At 33.5% G+C, this 18,495-nt stretch overlaps 2 protein-coding genes across 3 annotated transcripts in view; one reads left to right on the forward strand and one right to left on the reverse strand.

Annotated features, from left to right (window-relative positions):
* SLC18A2 (solute carrier family 18 member A2) overlaps positions 1-2,870 on the forward strand; it is a 42,129-nt gene extending 39,259 nt beyond the window's left edge. Inside the window, exon 16 of the mRNA XM_074295713.1 lies at positions 1,845-2,870. Coding sequence (XP_074151814.1) covers positions 1,845-1,949 — 105 coding nt within the window. The 3' untranslated portion in view covers positions 1,950-2,870. The remainder of the gene's footprint in view (positions 1-1,844) is intronic.
* A 4,827-nt stretch (positions 2,871-7,697) lies between these two features.
* The window catches only part of PDZD8 (PDZ domain containing 8), a 79,591-nt gene continuing 68,793 nt past the window's right edge, over positions 7,698-18,495 (reverse strand). For both annotated transcript variants that reach the window (XM_074295712.1, XM_074295711.1), the window contains 2 exons: positions 13,281-13,443; positions 7,698-10,037 (listed from right to left, as the gene is read on the reverse strand). In XM_074295712.1, coding sequence (XP_074151813.1) covers positions 7,885-10,037; positions 13,281-13,443 — 2,316 coding nt within the window. In that variant the 3' untranslated portion in view covers positions 7,698-7,884. The remainder of the gene's footprint in view (positions 10,038-13,280; positions 13,444-18,495) is intronic.

The raw sequence follows: 18,495 nt of genomic DNA on the forward strand, positions 1-18,495 counted from the left end.
CTTTCTACCACACTGCCAGCTACCATCAACAAACCTTACGGCACTATGTGCATGGTAGCAATTATTCTTCCTGTATTCTTTCTCTTAGATTTTGTAACGATTCATTTTAATCCTGAACATCTAAATTTGACATTGGATTTTTTCAAGTGTTTTAATAATCAATTTTTCTGTGGCACTGCCGTCTCCTCCTCATTGCCCAAGATCATTATTTCCTGTCATTCTCTACTCCATCCCTTCCTGCCGAGATGCAAGTTAGCAGCTGTTGAGTGTGGACCCAAAGCTATTATACTAGATCCAATTATGGGCAGTAAGTGGCACACCTCCAGTCTTGCTAAGCATTTATTTAGATTTTTGACAGATTAAACTGAAAAGGGCTTTTTGGGAACACTAATGCCATTTCTCCCCCTCCCCCTTTGATGTTATTGTCTTCTGCCTCCAAAAATCTATTTTTAAAAAAAATGAAATATGATATTGGCCCTCCATGAGAAAATGGGGCATAGCAGACATAGCCCTGGCTTTCTGGAGTCAGAAAGACCTGGACTCGCTCTGCCTGGCAAATGCAATCCATGTGACCTCTAAGAGCCTCTCAATTCCCCTGGATAACTTCTTACAGCTAAGTTACAGATGAATTGCTTGATGGGGAAAGTTTCCATACCACTAGTAGCTAGCATTAAGGAAATCACAGGTGGAATGAAAAATAAAAATGGTAATGGTCCCAATATATGGTAGCTGGATATGCAGGTTAGTCATCTACAGCCGGAAATTGGCAGTGTGATGGAAACTAGCCTCCAGAAATTTCTGGGTTGTCATTAAGGATCTCCTCTGTCACACTGTGAAATGCTTTAAATTTATTTTCTCATTTGATCCTCACAGTGACCCTGTGAAAGTTACTATTATTCCCATTTTACAGAGAAGTAAACTGAAGCTGATTAGATGAGTGACATGCTCATGAATGATTGTTTGAGGCAGTATCCAACCTAAGATCTAACTTGAAGACCAGCACTAAAATTACTATGCCATGCTGGACTTACAAAATCACAAGTCATCTTGCTAACATTCAGTGTGTATTTAAAGCAGCAAATCACTGCCCTTTTTGGACTTTGGTTTCCTCCAAGATTTCACATTTCATGATGGCTGTTCAATCATTTCTGACTTCATAACAATTTTTTTTTTTTTTTTTGACAAAGATACAGGAGAGGTTTGTCATTTCCTTCTCCAGTGATTTAAGGCAAACAGGCTGAGACTTGTTCAGGGTCACATAGCTGGTGCCTGAGGCCCAAATTGAACTCAAAATGAATCTACTGATTGCATCACCTAGTTGCTTCTCTAATTCTACCATTCTAAGTAAACACATCTACTTACCTTAACTCATATTGCTAAGTTATCTTACTGTTTTATTGAGTTGTTGACCATCAACCCTCATCTTGATGAGTCATATGAAAAGCTTTTTCTGGCTCAAGAAACTTGTCTAGTCTTTGAACTACTTTTGGAGTGCACTTATTAGAGCATTAGACTAGGGATAAGGAAGACAAATTTGAATCCTGTCTCACCTAATCATTAGTTTCCTTTCCAATAAAAATGGGGATATCATGTAATCTCACAGACTATCATGAGGAACAACTGAGTTAATATCAGTGCATTACAACCTTAAAAGTCTAAATGAATGCTATTATTTAGGGCACATCCTTGATTTGAGCATTCACTGACTGCTAGAGCCACTATCTAGCTGGTTACTAAAAATAATTTGCAAATGTGAAGTACTTGTAAAAATCATAATTAAAATAGCAAAAACTGGTCTACAGAACAAAGTAACCCCCAAAATTAACACTACATACTTTTTTTAGGCAATACTCATGGATCATAACTGCCCAATAAAAACAAAAATGTACACACAGAACAACATTCAGTCATATCCTACAGTGGATGATGAAGAATCTGAAAGTGACTGACAACTTCAAAAGCCATAATAAACATTCTGTGGTATACAAAGCAGTGTTTCCTGTGAAACAGCTCATCAAAAAAAAATTTTAGTTGTACTGTATGCTAATGGTGTAGTAAAGAAACCAAAGGTTAAATACATTTCCCTCCCAATGTTATGAAAGATTGCTAACAGCCTTATAAAGAAGATGATTTTCTAGGGGTTTGTATAATGTTGAGAAGTTTATTTTATGTATTTAATTTTATTAAATATTACACAATATATTTTTATTAAGCTGTAGTATAAATCTGTAAAGTTGATTCAAGTCTAATTTTTTAAACTTACATTCCTGAACACTTAGAAAAAAATTCTCTATTTTTTCTGAACCATTATTGACAATGTGTATGAACATATGGCACATTATCTAGTTGCAAAAACTATTCAATGGCCAAAGAATAGAACCAATCCAACAATTATTCCAAAAAGATACCCTAAATGATAGTGAGTGCTGAATTATACTCGAACTTGTAATATACACATACAAGTTAAAAACTGGTTGGGGAAAATAAAGTGAAAATTATTTATATGTCATTTTTGAAGCTAAGGTTGTTACCAGAACTTGTGAATCACTTTTTGGGCATATATGTGAAGTGACATTGTCATTACTTTCTTATGTAACTAGCATTTGGAGAAAGAGGTATTAAGGTAAAGTTTTTTATTCAGTAAGATTTTGATGGTAATCATAAGACAACTAAAAAATTGTTAGAGGCGCAAAAAAAAAAAAAATCAGCAAACATACACTGGCATTTAAAAACTTCTGTTAATGCTTATTGAACTTTTGTTGGATAAAGACTTCATGGAGGGTATTGTTATGTATGTACTCAACTTACACAGTTCAGATTGTTCATCCATGCACTGACCGATGAATTTTTGGTCCAAAATACTTAAAAACAAAACAAAAACAAAAACAAAAACCAAAAAAAAAAAAAAAAAACAAAAAAAACAAAAAAAAAAAACCCTAACAACAACTTCAAAACTAGCCAAAATCTCAGATATCTTCAATCTCTTTAGAATAATACTGTCTTGTAGCAGCAGGATGTTAAATCTTGGGTTGCTTATAACTTTAGTAATTTCTATATACACAGAAATGTTTACATTACTGATTTGTTTTTTTGGGGGGAAAACCGAAGTAATTTAAAATGAAGGTGAAATAAAAATAGAAATGATCTATATCCAAAACTCCATTGTAATGAAGCAAGCACAATTAGGTGCAGATTAGATTCTAGTCATATATCCATTCACACAACTGTAAGAAACAAAACCAAGCTGTCTAATAAGATTCAACAAGTATTGACATTCATTTCATGTAGTGTAATGTGGAATTTCATGTGTGAACTCAATTATGTGCCTTTTTTTCAAAGTAACAGCACATTTTGTGTAGCAGTGGAGACTTGTTTACATAAGGTTTTGTAAAATGTGCAAAATGTATTTAGAGCACTGTATAACAATGTTATGGTATACATCTGAAATGAGGGTGGTGGGAAATTTTATAGTTTTGTGATTATAAAAACAAAAATATCCAAATCTTAAATTATGGATTGCTATAAAACATGTGGTAGAGACATATCAAAGGGCAAGTAGTTAAAAATAAAAATTTAAGTCTGATCTCATCATTTCTTATTCTGTAGATGGGCAATTACACTCATTGCCATATTTCTTATGGAGATCTTATAAAGGTGGTTCCATAAACTAAAAGTTCAGTTTCAATCCAAGTACGCACTGCCAAAGGGCTATCCATGTCATTTCTGATATTGTATAAGATAGCCCTGGCAAACTTTAGTTAGGGCTAAAACAAAAGGTCATCATAAACTCTCTAACTGTACATGTGTAAATGGCAAAGAATGGATCAAAAAAACCCATAAACTTTCATAGATTATGTAAAAAGCAGCACAAAGACAAGGAATGATACTTTTCTTAACAAAACAGGTCTACTAGGGGCAGAAGATGGTCATTTGAGAATATGAAAATTTTCAACTAAGAAAGCAAAAGAATTCAGTTAATTTAAAATAATTCTATTTCAGGTTAAGACCTAAAATTTACCCCCCATGATTCTAATTGTTTATCAAAACAAAACAAAACTGCACCAAATACACATTTAAGCATAACATATCCATGTTAATTAAACAAAATATTTCTCTCCCTCTGACTCTATTTGGAACAAAAATAGCTATCATGACTGTAACTGATTAAAAAAAATCATGTTAACCAAAGTACAAGAAGCTTACATTGAGGCAGTAGAGCATGTGTCTTTTGAGGGACAAGTATACATGTGAAATTCATGTTTCATTCAACAAGAAATAAATGGGCTCTGAATTCCATATCATGCTTGTTTGTATTTGTTTTGGATACTGAAACAACTGAAGATTTTTTTTAATGAGTAACTTCATCATATTTCCTTCTGGGATCTCTCCTGCATGTGGGTGTTTTTGGTTTACTTCATTATTTTAGGTTTTATACAGTCTGATCATTAAAATTTGATCCAGTTAATAAGCAGCACAATAAAGGCAAAAGTTGAAGCAAAGGACAGTTACTCATCTGACCATATTGAAGGATTGTTGTCAATACAGACCTGGTAGAAAACATTTATTAGTTGTTAAATGATTTTGTGATCATACTATCTTTTAATAAAGGGGAATGCTAATCTGAGGGGGAGATGGCAATAGGTTTTAATTAGGAATAGGACATTTCTTATGATTATCATGATATAATAACATTAAAAATGAACATTAGGGCTAGGCAGAATGACACAAAGCTTTTGAGATCTTTTGGATAAATTCTTTAGATACTAACATTCAGAATAGAAAGGAAAAAAATAAAATCCAGATTATTTGTAGCCAAATATCCAGTACTTAGAGGAGTCCGTCCTCTGCTGTAAAATGTTTTTATCTTGGAACCACAGGAGCCTATTTACACACCTCAAGTAGAGTTAAGGAATATAAATACTATGCAAAATTAGTATTTGGAAGCCAAGCAAATGAACAATTAAATTACAAAAGCTTTGAATCCAAAGATAATGTGATTTATCTGAAAATGTAGTTAAAATTTCATTGTTGTTACTTGGATTAAATAATACCTTAGAAAAATTAAGCTAAATATTCTCCTCACTTGTATATAGTGGAGGTATACATAAATCCTCCAGTATTTCCGGATTTAGATAGTAATATATTGTACATATTAAAAAACAAAAACAAAAAAAAAAAAAACTTAAGCAGCTTAAAAATGATAGCTTTATTTAAAGAAACAAAGAAATGCTTGTTTTCATGATAAAATTTTAGTAAGAAGCGATCTCTGAAATATGTAACACCTACCAACTCTCTAGATGTCACGAAATTAAAATATTCTTGTTTTCTGTGGTAGTCTTTATTATTATTATTTTTAGCTATAGATAACATAGCACAGCAGCAAAGATTACACATCAGTAATGTAATGTATTATAAGTTTTCCCTCTGGAGCCTTGTATTATATGATAGATTAACTGGATTGTTGCTTTACCCTCTTCTCTTCTATATAACAACAGTCCCCTTTATCCAGTGTATATTAAAAAAAATTCAACTACATTGAATCTATATCTTACACCTATCATAAGCAGCATTATATAAATAAGGTTTTATTGAGGCTTTCCATAGTCACCATTCTAAATGATTAAATACTTTCAAAACCTGAATATATTTTCAGGGAATCCAAAGTTTTCTGTTATTCCTAGAGCTCTCTTAAAGCAGGCAGAGATCTGATGAAGCTTTTAGTATTACAATAATCAGTCACTAAAAAGACCCACAACCTTCTTGGTTATCAGTGATTTTAAACTATATAAACCCCAAACTTGCTAACTATGTAGGATAAAATTTCATTTTAAATGAATTACTGAGTAATTTATGTTATATGTGACCTTTTAAGAAAATTTGTTTCTGCAATTTATTTTTTTAAAGAACAGGACTTTTAAAAAAATTGGGATTTTTTTCCACACAATTGGCTAACAAAGAATTTCTTGCCCTAAACACCTTGCAATTATTAAAAATTTTGTGAATGGTACCAATTGTTCACTGTGAGAGCAAAGTAGCAGTCTATAAATTCCCTCCCCCAGATTTCTGCCTTAGGTTAACAATAACCATCTTGCATTTGTATACTTTACTTTTAAATATTCTTCTAAACACAAAATTTTCCTCACAACAATCCTGTGAGGTAGATGGGTTTTATAAACCCATTTTACAGATGGGAAAACTGAGGCACAGAAAGCTTATGTGACTTGCCTAAGGTCACAGAACTTACTAGTTGAAATAATTGGACGAAAACTCAGATTTCAACTTCTCTGCCAGTGATTTTCCATTAGGCCATGCCCAATTTCCTCCATACTTAAGCTATCATAAATAAACTATTTGTAAATTATTAACCTGCTTTATACTTGGTTTAATTTTCAATATGCCCTAAAAAACAATTCTTTTATAAAGTACCTATTGACAGGAAATAAAATATGCATATAATTTCTAGGTATGCAAAAAGCTAAAATATTCAAAATATTTTAAGAGAGAGAAAGGGAAAGGTAGGGAGGAAAAGGAAGAGAGAAAGAGCGAGAATATAATACATCTCTCATTAATTACATGATAGTAAGAATGGATAATCTGAATCCAGGATCATCTCAGATTTATGTTTTTTGAAAGTGGCCCCCTTTTTATCTGTCTCTATATTACCTAAAAGTTTTCATTCATTCTGAATGAAAACACCCATTCCACTGGTCTAAAAGCAAATTTGTAATAAGGGAGACAAACAATGAATCAAACATTTTTATACAATGCTCTTATCATCAATACAAACCTGTTTCTAAAACAAAACACAATTACCAACCCAACTGCTTTACAATCTTCTGAAATTTGATATCCTTTCATATATTTCCGCAGGATAAGTATTTTTAAGTGTCTAAATGTTTAGAATTTTAAATGCTTTTTTAGCGGATACACCAAAGGTTAAATACCAAGGATCTACTGGTTATATTTTTTATAATTTTAAAATTCTTAAATTTGCAGGCAAAAATATGTTAAGTGGTCTGGCTAGAATTTCTTAACTCAATACAGCAAACTATATCTGTTGCTTTCTGTATTTCAACAGTGCAAGCTCTTCAAAAGAGGCACTGAATTGGGTCTTAACACTTCCAGAATTCAATTGAGCAACTTTTGAAATGAACATTTTTTTAAACAAAAGCATAGAAAGCAAGCATCATCATATGTAACATTTTTACTAAACCATCATAGACAAAATAAAAGCCACAGTACTTGCTTTCATGTAATTTTTGGCTGCCCTCTTCCTCCCCAAAAACCCCCAATCCAAACCCACTTTCAACAAATATAACCCATTGTTCCCCTACCCACCCCTGCCAAGAAAACATCCTACAACCAATTTGAGACAAAAATCAATGCAACATGATCAAACATTTCAAAACCTGTTTCCTCAATGATTGCTGTATTGTCAGTTTGGGCATGCAGCAAAGTTCATAACTATCACCATGATGTAAATTAAAACAATTTTAAGAATTTTTGACAGTATAATACTATTTAACACTAATTCAAAAGCAAGAAAAGAAAACAACATTAAATGTTAATTTCCATTAATAGAAATAAATTAAAAATAAATTAGTAAAAATAAATTCCCAGTATTAACCCCAAAAGCATGTTATAATACAATCCAAATCAACCAAGTTAGCTAAGTCAAATGATCATACTTTCTGCTGGAAAAAAAAAAAAGCAACTTTTTTTTCTTTTTCCTTTTTTTTTTTTTTTCTCTTAAGATGGGCAAATAAATGTGGAGAAGCAGGCCATACATATTATAAGGGGGGTTTAAATGGGGGTGTATCTGATGTATTTTAGTAAGTATAATTTCTTTCCTGCAATTGTTTAGAAGGTTAAATAGGCAGTTTGCTACAGAGGTTCAGGTTGGTCAAATATTTCCTCTGACAGACTGTCAAAAGGTTGAGCCTCCATTAGTTCGCATATTTCATTATCGAGTTCTTCTTCTGTATCTTCTGTAGTCACTTTTTTGGTTTGATATAAAGATAGAGTTTCTAGTTCTAGATCTTCAATACCTGCTCTGTAGTGTATCATAAGAAGTGTTAGAGCTTGTAGTCTTTCACCTGATTTAGTCAAAGCGGTTGAAAGAAGTGTTTTTTTCTTTGAATCAGTTGCCTCTTTCTCTTCCCTGACAATTGAATTGTTGTGTTCCAGCTCCTGATCAATTTCATTCTGCAATTTATCTAACATGAATTCTAGCTTCTGGAATCTTTCCTCATTAGGCAAACCCCTATAAAGGTCACGACCAATTTCTTTAACTGCAATGAAGACACTGTCATCGAGTCCTCCTTCTCTCCTTGCCAATTTGATTCCTGCAATGTTTCGCCGTCTGGAAGGGCTTGGAACACCAGCCTCTGAATCACTGCCTTCATTATCAGAAGTATTTGGTGTTGGCTTGGGTGAGGGTTCTGCCAATTCAGCAATCTGTTCAGCTTGGCTTCTTCTAGTGCCTTGACGCAAGTTTAAGATCCGAGAGCTAGTGTTCCATAAATGTCTTGTTATACCTGTACTTTTACCACCTGATTTGTTAGAAGGCATTCCTAGAATATTTTCTTGTCCTTCTATGCGTAAGTTTTTCAAGATTCGGTCCACTCGCTTTTCAGGTCCTACACAAAGTGGTGTTTCAGCAAAGCATTTTTCTTGACATTTTTTGTGGCAAACATAAGCACAAAACATGCACTGGGAAGCGGCCTTAGTCCAAACTTTCTTCTTACAGTAGTCACACCATGTTGGATTCTGAAACTGAGTATCTTGGAAACTATGTTTATTTTCTGTCAAATTCATCTGTCCAACAAAATACTCCTCTTTATTAGGGGGAGGGATGTCCTCTATCACATTGCTTTCTTTTTCCTTCTCCATAAGATTCATGTATTGTTCCTGTTCTCCTTCCTTCAAATACTTGAAATGTATAGTAATATCACCAAAGCAAAATTTTTCATTGAACCCTTTTTGCACACTGATATTTCGCAATGCAGTTCTAGTAACCATAGCTTTTGGTTTCGGAGCATTTAATCTGAATTTTGTGAGATATTCTAAGTTTGAAGTAGCTAAACACCCTAAAGCAATCTCTTCAAGTTTTATACTAATATGCCCTAAGCAGATAAGACTGCCCACCTTGAAAGGATCTCTACACCACAACGCAATATTCAAGTACCTATGAGAGCCTTCTATGTTAAATATACAAGTTCCCTTCACTCTTGTCCATTTACCTACTCTATGATGATAAGGAATTTCTGCTGATTCCCATGTTTGGTCATCTGCACTGTCCTTATTAGCACTTTCTGAAATTAAGTCTTTTGCCACTTCTTGCTTTGCCACATTTGGCTTTGACAAAGATGTATCTTCTGTTTGATTAATATTTGTTACTACCTTTTCTGAGGATTTTTCTGTTTGAGGAAGAGAAACTGATTTCTCTGTTTTTTCAACAGTTGTATCAGTTTCTGCTTGGCTTTGAGTATCAGTAGATGGTACAGGTTTCATTTGTGGCCTTGGTGGCACAGGTGGCTTCAAAAGATTTGTTTGGGATGTTTTTGTTAACTGTTGTCCTTGGTCTGAAACTTCAGCAACCTTAGTTGTCACTGCTTTGGCTGAATCTTTGTTTACAGAATTTCGTGGTGCTACATAACTTACTGATTTTCGATTTACGAGTGGTGAGGCAGGTCCATAAGGCTTAAGATTATGTATTGAATTGCGCTTGGGACTCTGACTCAGTGATGGAATCTCATCTCTGGACTCATTTTGTATCTTGATATCACATGCCAAATCTTCAAATTCTAAATCTAAATCTTTGTTATCAATATCCACTAAAAGGCCAGTTATGTCCTCTTCAAAATTTGTTTGACTTGTGTTTCCCAGAAATGCACTATCTTCCAATTGTGTAAAACTATCCTGTAGTATTGGCCCTTGATTACTCTGACCAACAGGCCTTTCATAATACACCATCACTCTGTCACCTGCTTGCTTGATGAGCTTTAACACTTGGATTGTAGATGTGATTTTAACTCCTATAAAATAAAAACAAACAAATAAACAAAAAATACAGTAAATTATTGCCACAATAATCATTTAAATCTGTTGTAAATGCTATAGTCAAATTTTGACTACTTGCACTGATGGAGGGATTCATAGGCTGGGATAATAATAATAATAATAAAAAAAACTTAATTGGCTTTGGAGTAGATTTTTTTGAAATCATAAAACTGAGTGCCATGCCAAATACCAATAAGTCAATAGTTGAGAATTTATACTCTTTCAAACCAAAAAAAAAAACAAAAACAAAAGAACAAAACAAAACAAAACAAAAAAAAACACTCAGAATTATTTTACTAGTTAAATTGGAATTGAGAAAAAGGGATAAGTGATCAAAGGATGTAAACAAAAAGTTATCAAAAAAAAAAAATTACACACTATTTATTATACACCATATAAAAGATTGCTTTACATCACTAGTAATAAGAAAACAGCAAATCAAAATATCTCTTGAGGTTTTATCCAACATTCAGAATACTGATAAACATCACAAAAGATGGTTGAGAGTCAGTATTGAAGAGGCTGTGGGAAGATAAGCACACTAATCCAGTATGGTAGAGCAATGAATTGGTGTGATCATTTTAGAAAGAAGCGTGAAATAGAGAGTTGGATGGAATAGGAGATCTGGCCACTGAATCTGAGAGGCTTAAGTTCAAATCTTACCTCTGACAGATGCTAGTTATGTGGCCCTCCACAAGTCACTTAAGCTCCCAGTACCTCAGACAATGCTCTAAAACTGTAATTGGAAGAGCAGAATCTTTGGTAACTGGTTATGCTAAGGAAATCACAGGTCTCTTCTAAAAACAGAAATTGGAATTATGCCTTAAAAATGTGATGAAACTGACCCAATGATCCCACTGGGGATGAACAGGAGGTCAAAGACAGAAAGAAATGTGTCACAAACAAGAAAGGATCTATATCAGAGCTTTTAGGAGTAACAAAGAATTGGATACCAAGTAGGTGCCATGATAAATTGGTAAATAAATTGCGGTGCATTAAAAAATGGTATATGTATAAGAAATAATTAACATGAAGCATTGAGAAAAACATGAGATAGCATATAAACTAATAGAGTAAACAGAACTGAACAAGCAACATATAGACAATGACTACAATAAAGAACAACAAAAAAAGAAGAAACTGAATATATAATTGTAATGACCAAGACTGTTCCTTGAAGAGATGGGAAAACATTCCCTTATTTGAAGATATGAAGGATTATGAGTGTTGAATATTGTATTAGTCAGAGCAAGATGACCTGTGGGTTAGTACTGCTGAGAGAGGACAAGGTGGGGAAGATAGAGTCCAAAAGACTGAGCTCCTGATAGTAAGTTACCATCTATGTAGTCTAAGAGAAGGTAGTTAAATAAACTTTAATCTGAAAGGAGATTTTTTATTCAAGTCAGTATGGGAAAAGGACAAGAAGCCCACACTGTGAATGGGTACAATGGATACCTCATGGATTATGGAAGAGATAAAAACTAATTTACCTGGAAATAAAAGGATTAATAAGGTACTATGGAAAACAAAAGTATCATGACTGTATTTAACTTTTAAAACTAATTTACTGGAGTCAAAAAAACATACATTAAAATAAGGTGTAGTTTTCTTGACCAATTTGTTCCTGCTTGTCATTAGGTCTTACTCTGCTAAGTACCATTGTTTAAGCAAAATAATTTATTATCTTTCTTAGAAAGAGAAAAGTGGTAGAAAGGTTTTTGAAAATTGGGTATACTTTTGGTACTTGACCAAAGTAATACCTTCTTCCTCTTAGCTTGTTGTTTTATCCTGATGTCTCAGGGCTATTCTGAATAGGCCACAAGAATAGAGCACCCATTTAGCATGTAGGGAGTAGAGAATACAGAATGGGTTTCAATTTCAGCTATCATTTGTGACCTTGTTGTTTGTCCTTCGTTTTCAAAGAGTTATCATGACATCAGGGAGGAGATGCCATGACATGCACATGAATTGGATTTAAGTGAGGGAGGCTGTGCCAGCTCACCTGCCTCACTTTCCCCTCCAGAGCCATCTGGGTCTTATAAATCAGGACGATTGAAAATGACCCTGGATGCAGTGGGAGATTTTGGCCTTTTAAAAGCTAAGATCTTCAACAGGTCTCAGTGTGATTGAAACCATACCTAGTCAGTGATTTAGGCTAGATAGCAACTGAGGCAGCACCTAGTCAGAAAAAAAAAAAAAAAAAAAAAAAAAATTTCCAAGTAACTGACTTTGAAAGGCAAGTTCCTGGATTCCTCTGAACTTCAGTTTTCTCATGTATAAATTGAGGGAGCTGGATTTGATGATCCATATGTTGTAGGCTATAAAATATGGTCACCAGAGATCTTCAAATAAGCTATACTCAAGAACTTTTAATTGTCAAGCTCAAGTTGCATACTTTAGGTCTTTAGCTGATGTTTTCATATAAAAATACGGGCTAAACATTCTTTCTTACATAAAAATTCAATAGGATGATTTATAGAATGGTCACTGAATAGGATTATAAATAAGGAAAATGAAATAATTTCTAAATTAGATAACTTGATCTTTCCAATATAGACAATATTGATTGGCATTCCTTTACTGTTTTGGTAAATACAAAAAAAAAAAAAAAAAAAAAAAAAAAAAAAAAAAAAGTTTAATGTTTAAACATGAATGAATGTTTATCAACATACACAGACCACATGGTACTCTCAGATAACCTATGTGAATGTTATCCCACTGTATTCAACAGCATCTTTTGCTACATGGTCAGCCATTTAGTTAAGGCCTGTAGCCAAGTAGTATTATATCCATTTATTCTCCTTATCCCCCCATATAGTAGTAGTGATGGGAGTGGGGTAGTGATAGCAGCAAGCAGCAATAGCAATTATGATACCTTGTAATTATATAGCATTTTTATATTAAGAATTGGATATATTCCCATTAACTTTATTGGCAGGAGGGGAGTTAATTTTGGGGGAAGGAACCAGAGTCTCTGGGGGCAGGGAGAAAGAGAATGGGAGAAAATGATACTGCAGGGAAAGAAAGAACTGTGCAGTCAAAAGCTGATGAGGTGCAAAGGGGAGAGAGAAAGGAGTTGTAATATTTTGGATATAAATCCAGTATTGGATTGTTGGATATCCATATCCATGGATATCAAACCATGCACTAGTTTAAAAAGTTGTTTTTCCTAGTCAAAATCATTTAAGTTTACTGTAAAGAGCAATAGCAGAAATTACCTCCAATGGCTATAAGTCTGTCCCCCCGCTGAAGATCTGCAAGTGCGGCTGGGGAATTTGGGGCCACGGTCTCAATTACGACGTGTCCACCATATCCATCAGATGACTGAACCAGGCGAAGTGTAAGTCCAACACTTTGTAAGTTTCCTTTTACTAACTCAGCCTTGATAAAGAGAAAATGTTCAAGAATGAATATTGATACAATGGATTTGTTAATAACAACAGTTCATGTTTTGCAGCAGTTAAAACAACGGTAATCATCTTCATTTGCAGATGAAGAAACTGAGACTAAATACAAAGCTTTAAATAACTGGGATTTAAACTTATGCATTTCCAATTGTAACTATTATTTTTTCCATTACACTTTTTAAATAAATTTAATTTATATTAAATTAAGGGCATGGAGGGGGGTGTGGAAAGACAATGAGCAGAGCTTGTCTTCAACTGAAGAAATAGAATTCTGGATGAGACACGTTGCAACAAACATTGGGGCTGAAGGTGAGAGGAGAAAAGACTTTACTGTAGCAAGACAAATGAGCCTTGACTTATGAGATAAAATAAGTGGGCCCAGAGTAATCTGCACAAACTATCAAATTACTTTTTGATCAAATTATCTTCAATGAACCATCTCAACCTAAACAAGAGAAGATTTGGAAAGGCACCAAGGATGTCTATTTTATTGTTTGGGGGAGAGATGTATAGGAGTATGTATATATCTAAATAGATGTGAGCATATTTAGTCTCTGTGAAAGGTTATTTGGCATCATGTCAACTGAAATTTTAAAGAAAACTAGCTGTAAAAATAAACTATCAATTTATAATTGAAAGGTATAATGATAAATTCTTCATATCTGTAGATTGTGTAACAAAAGACACGTATCTTAACTTTAACAAAAGTAGTCCTTTAATTTCCCTTAGTACCGGTAGCCTGACACCATGGCTTGGAGGGATGGCCCTGTCACACATTAGCACTATGATTTTAGATAAGTTAGTTAACATATAGCAGTTTCCTCATTTTTAAAATGTGGAAAAGACTGACCTTGCCATCTTCCCAAGACCACAGTGAAGATGAAATAAGATAATGGATATAAAGTACTTTGAATTATCAACAAGTGGTCCACTTTTTTCAAATTAAAGGCTAATAAAAATGTGGTATGTATGTGAACTTCTATATTTAGGGATACTTTTAAATAAGTTATGGTATATGAACATAATGGGATAATATTGTTCTATCAGAAATGAGTAGGCTGATTTCAGAAAAACCAGGAATGACTTACATGAACTAATGCTGAGTGAAGCAGAACAAAGAAAACATGGTACAAGATTATTTGATGATCAACTGTGATAAGACTTGGCTTTTTTCAACAAGATAGTGATTGAAGACAATTCCAATAGACTTAAGATGGAAAAGTGCCATTCGTATCCAGAAAAAGAACTATGAAAACTGAATGTGTATTAAAGCATAGTATTTCCACTTTTTGTTGCAGGTTGTTTGCTTGATTTTTTTTCTTGTGATTTTTACTTTCTTGATCTGATTTTTCTTGCATACCATGACGAATGTGGAAATATGTTTAGAATTGTACATGTTTAACCTATATTGGATTGCTTGCTGTCTTGGGAAGGGGAGAAGAAGGGAAAAAAATTTGGAACACAAGGTTTTGTAAAGATAAATGTTGAAAATCATCTTTGCATGTATTTACACTATTAAAAAAAAAAAGTAAACAACAACAACAACAACAACAAAACCCATTCTTTTAAAGAGCTAAATAAATCAATGCTCCTGGACTAAGAATCTAGAAGAACTGAGTTCAAATCCTTTTTCAAAGGACTTACCTGTATAACCCAGGGCAAGTCATTTATCCTCTCATCCAACATTTTCTGAAGTGTAAACTTTTAGGGAATAAAAAGAGCTTGTACTTCACAAAGTTGTTGTGAGGATCAAATGAGATAAAAAATGTAAAATGTTTTACAAACCTTAAAGTGCCATGAACTGTTAATTAGTATTATTATCATTTTTAAAATTCAATCTTAACAGAATTCTACTTTTTAAAAATCACCCTCAAATGCAATTTAAAAAAATTATCCAGTTTCAAATGATTTTAACACAAATGTTAGCTGAAAAATTTCAAGAATAAAGTTTTCCAGAACAGTGATTCAGTTAAAAGGAAATAATAAATGAAATTGCTTTTGTATCAATTTTTATTAGATACTACTAGTAAATTCTCTAAAGCAAAACTTGAAAAAAAATTAGTTATATACAGACTATACATTACAACCTCTAATTATACATACTATACTACTGTTAGATTGTTATCTTTATTTTGTTTCCATTTGTCATAGGTGAATTCACACATTAATCTAAGAATCAATAGCACTACTAAGATCATAATTATAAAAAGGCAAACAAATCATAGCTGAAGGCTAGCTAACATGACCTCTTTCCAGGACAGAAAACACCAGATTTATGTCACCACCTCCTAAAAGATGGAGGAGGAAAAAGACTAATAAACAAAGTAGTCCTAATTAAAACCTTATTTGGTCTCTCAAACATTTTCTGCATTAAAAAGGCTTACTTAAAATAATATGGTATAGTTCTTATCTGCTGGCCAGCTCCTCTCTCACATTCATAATAGAAGATAAATAATGGATGGCATATATTCAATAGAGAATGAAGATACAAGAAGCCATTCCTACTCTCAAGGAGTTTGCATTCTACTTGGGAGACATAATATGCCCACCAATTTAAATATATAAACAAAATGATTTCAAGAAGGAAAAGATACTAACAATCAGGAAAGGTCTGTGAAAGGCCTTTTGTGGAAGCCTTTAATGAAGCTAGGGATTCTTGAAAAGATAACTTCAGGAGCAGAGATTGCATTCCAAACATGGAAGATGACTTATATAAAGGACTAGAAGTGGCAGGAATTAATGTCACATAGAAAATACTGCTAAGTAGAATGATCCAATTAATATAGAGATTGTGAAGAGAATAATAAGAAAGATGACTAAAAAGGCAGAAATGAACTACTATATTATGGAAGTCTTTAAATTCCAGGGAATTTGAGAATAATAACCTAGTCAGATCTGTGTTTACTGAATACAAGGTACAAAGTGGATTTGAGAGACCTGAAGAATGAGGGTACCAAATAGTACATAAATGCTATTATCCAAAGAAGAGGTAATGAGGGCCTAAACTAAGATGAGAAGAGCTATACAGATAGAAGACAGATGATATGAAAGATGCTGTAGAGGCACAAGCAACAATACCTAAAATGTGATTCAATTATGTGATGTTTCCAGGACATTCAGGTAGATATACTAAGTAGATGGTTAGTAATGTGGTGCTGGAGTTTTAAATAGAAATGAAGGTTGAATATATAGACCTAGGAATCCTGGTATACAAATGCCCCATGGCAACTCAAACTCCATATATCTCAAATTGAAATCATTATTCTCCTCTCCTCTCAACTTTCCTATTTCTAATAAAGGTTCCAGTGAACTAAAGTGACCTAGATTCAAGGTCCATGGTTAATCTTTTACTCTTCACTTTCATTTACTAACCACGTATCATCAGTTCCCAAATCTTATACACCTTTCCCCCACAATAGCTCTTTCCATGTCCCATCATCTCTTCTTTTCTACTTACAACTACAACTATTCTTCTCAAGGCCTTCATTAACTCTTTCCATTTTAGGTAATTGCACTAGTTTCTTAAATGGACTGACAGCATCTAGCTCATCTCCCATCTATTCTCCACCCAACTGCAAGGTTGATATTCCTTAAAAAAAAGATCTACACATGATACTCGCCTGGTTTGAGAAATTCAAGGAGCTTTTTATTTTTTTACTTCAAAGAGAAAAGATGAATTTTTCTAGTTTGCTAATCTAGTTTTCAGGTGTAGTCAGACTTGTGGCTTGCCTTTCCAAGTTTTCTTCCATGTACTCCATTCTAATCAAAACTGGCCCAACTCTTGTTTTTTGCACAACATATTCTACATCATAACCCGACTCCTACCCCTATGCTTTGGAATATGTTGGGATCAATCTAGAATGTTTTCTTTCTTTGCTGCTACCTCTTGAATTCTATAACTCAGTTAAAAAAGTTGCATCCTATATAAAGCCTTTCCTATTTCAGCATATGATAGGGACAACTAGGTGTCACATTGGATACAGCACCAGGCCTGAAGTCAGGAAGGACGCATATTCCTGAGTTCTTGAATTCAAACACTAGTTATGTGATCTTGGACAAGTCAATAAAACTTGTTTGAGATAGAGAAGGAAATGGCAAACCATTCCAGTCTCCTCTCTGCCAAGAAAACCCCAAATAGGGTCATGAATTGGACAAAGCTGAAATAATTGAACAACAAAAAAATTTTATCAGGCAATGGTACCATATCATCTGAAATTACTTTATATGCATTTTACATTTATTTCCCTCCATATATGTCTTTTTAGTTAAATGGTAAGGTGGGAATTCAGCCTGCAGGGAATGGAGAAATGAATGAGAGGTGAATAGTGGATGAAAAATTGGACACAGAGGCAGGAAGACCTGGGTTCCAATCCTACTGCAAACACTTAGTAGCTGGTAATTTCTAGTTAGTAATATTAGCTAATTTCCTCCATCTCTACCTGAAAATCTCTCTGTAAATGAAGAGGATGTATTGGATAAGCTCTCAAAGTCCCTTCCAGCTCAAAAATCTAATACCTTGTAATCTCAAAAGAAAGATTAGTACTAATGATTCCAAAGATAACAATATGAATTGAACATACCTGCTTTTGTGTGTACATTATTAATCTTAAAGGAAAAAAAAACATTGGAAACATGATTTAAGGAAATATTAAATCTTGATTCAAATGAACATGTATGTAAAGGGAAGTCAGTAATCACCTTTTCTCCCTTCCTGACTCCTGACTTCTCCCCACAACTTTTTATTACTCTTTTAAGTTGGAAAAATGCATTTGTTAAGCACCTAACTATATGCAATGTACTAAACAAGGATTGGGAGACTATAAGGGAGAAAAATATCCCATAATCCTTGCCCTCAAGGAGTTTAAAATCATTACAGTCTAGTAAACTTTCAAAATACAAATCGGAATACAAGAGCATGAAACCATAAGTTTAGAAACCAAGAAGTACTTCTAGTTAAGATAATTAGAGAAAGCTTAGAGTTTATCACTTAGATTGGGTTTTAAGGACAGAATTTCAGTAAGCAGAA

Source organism: Sminthopsis crassicaudata, chromosome 2 (genome assembly GCF_048593235.1).
Source record: "Sminthopsis crassicaudata isolate SCR6 chromosome 2, ASM4859323v1, whole genome shotgun sequence".
Lineage (NCBI taxonomy): Eukaryota > Metazoa > Chordata > Mammalia > Dasyuromorphia > Dasyuridae > Sminthopsis > Sminthopsis crassicaudata.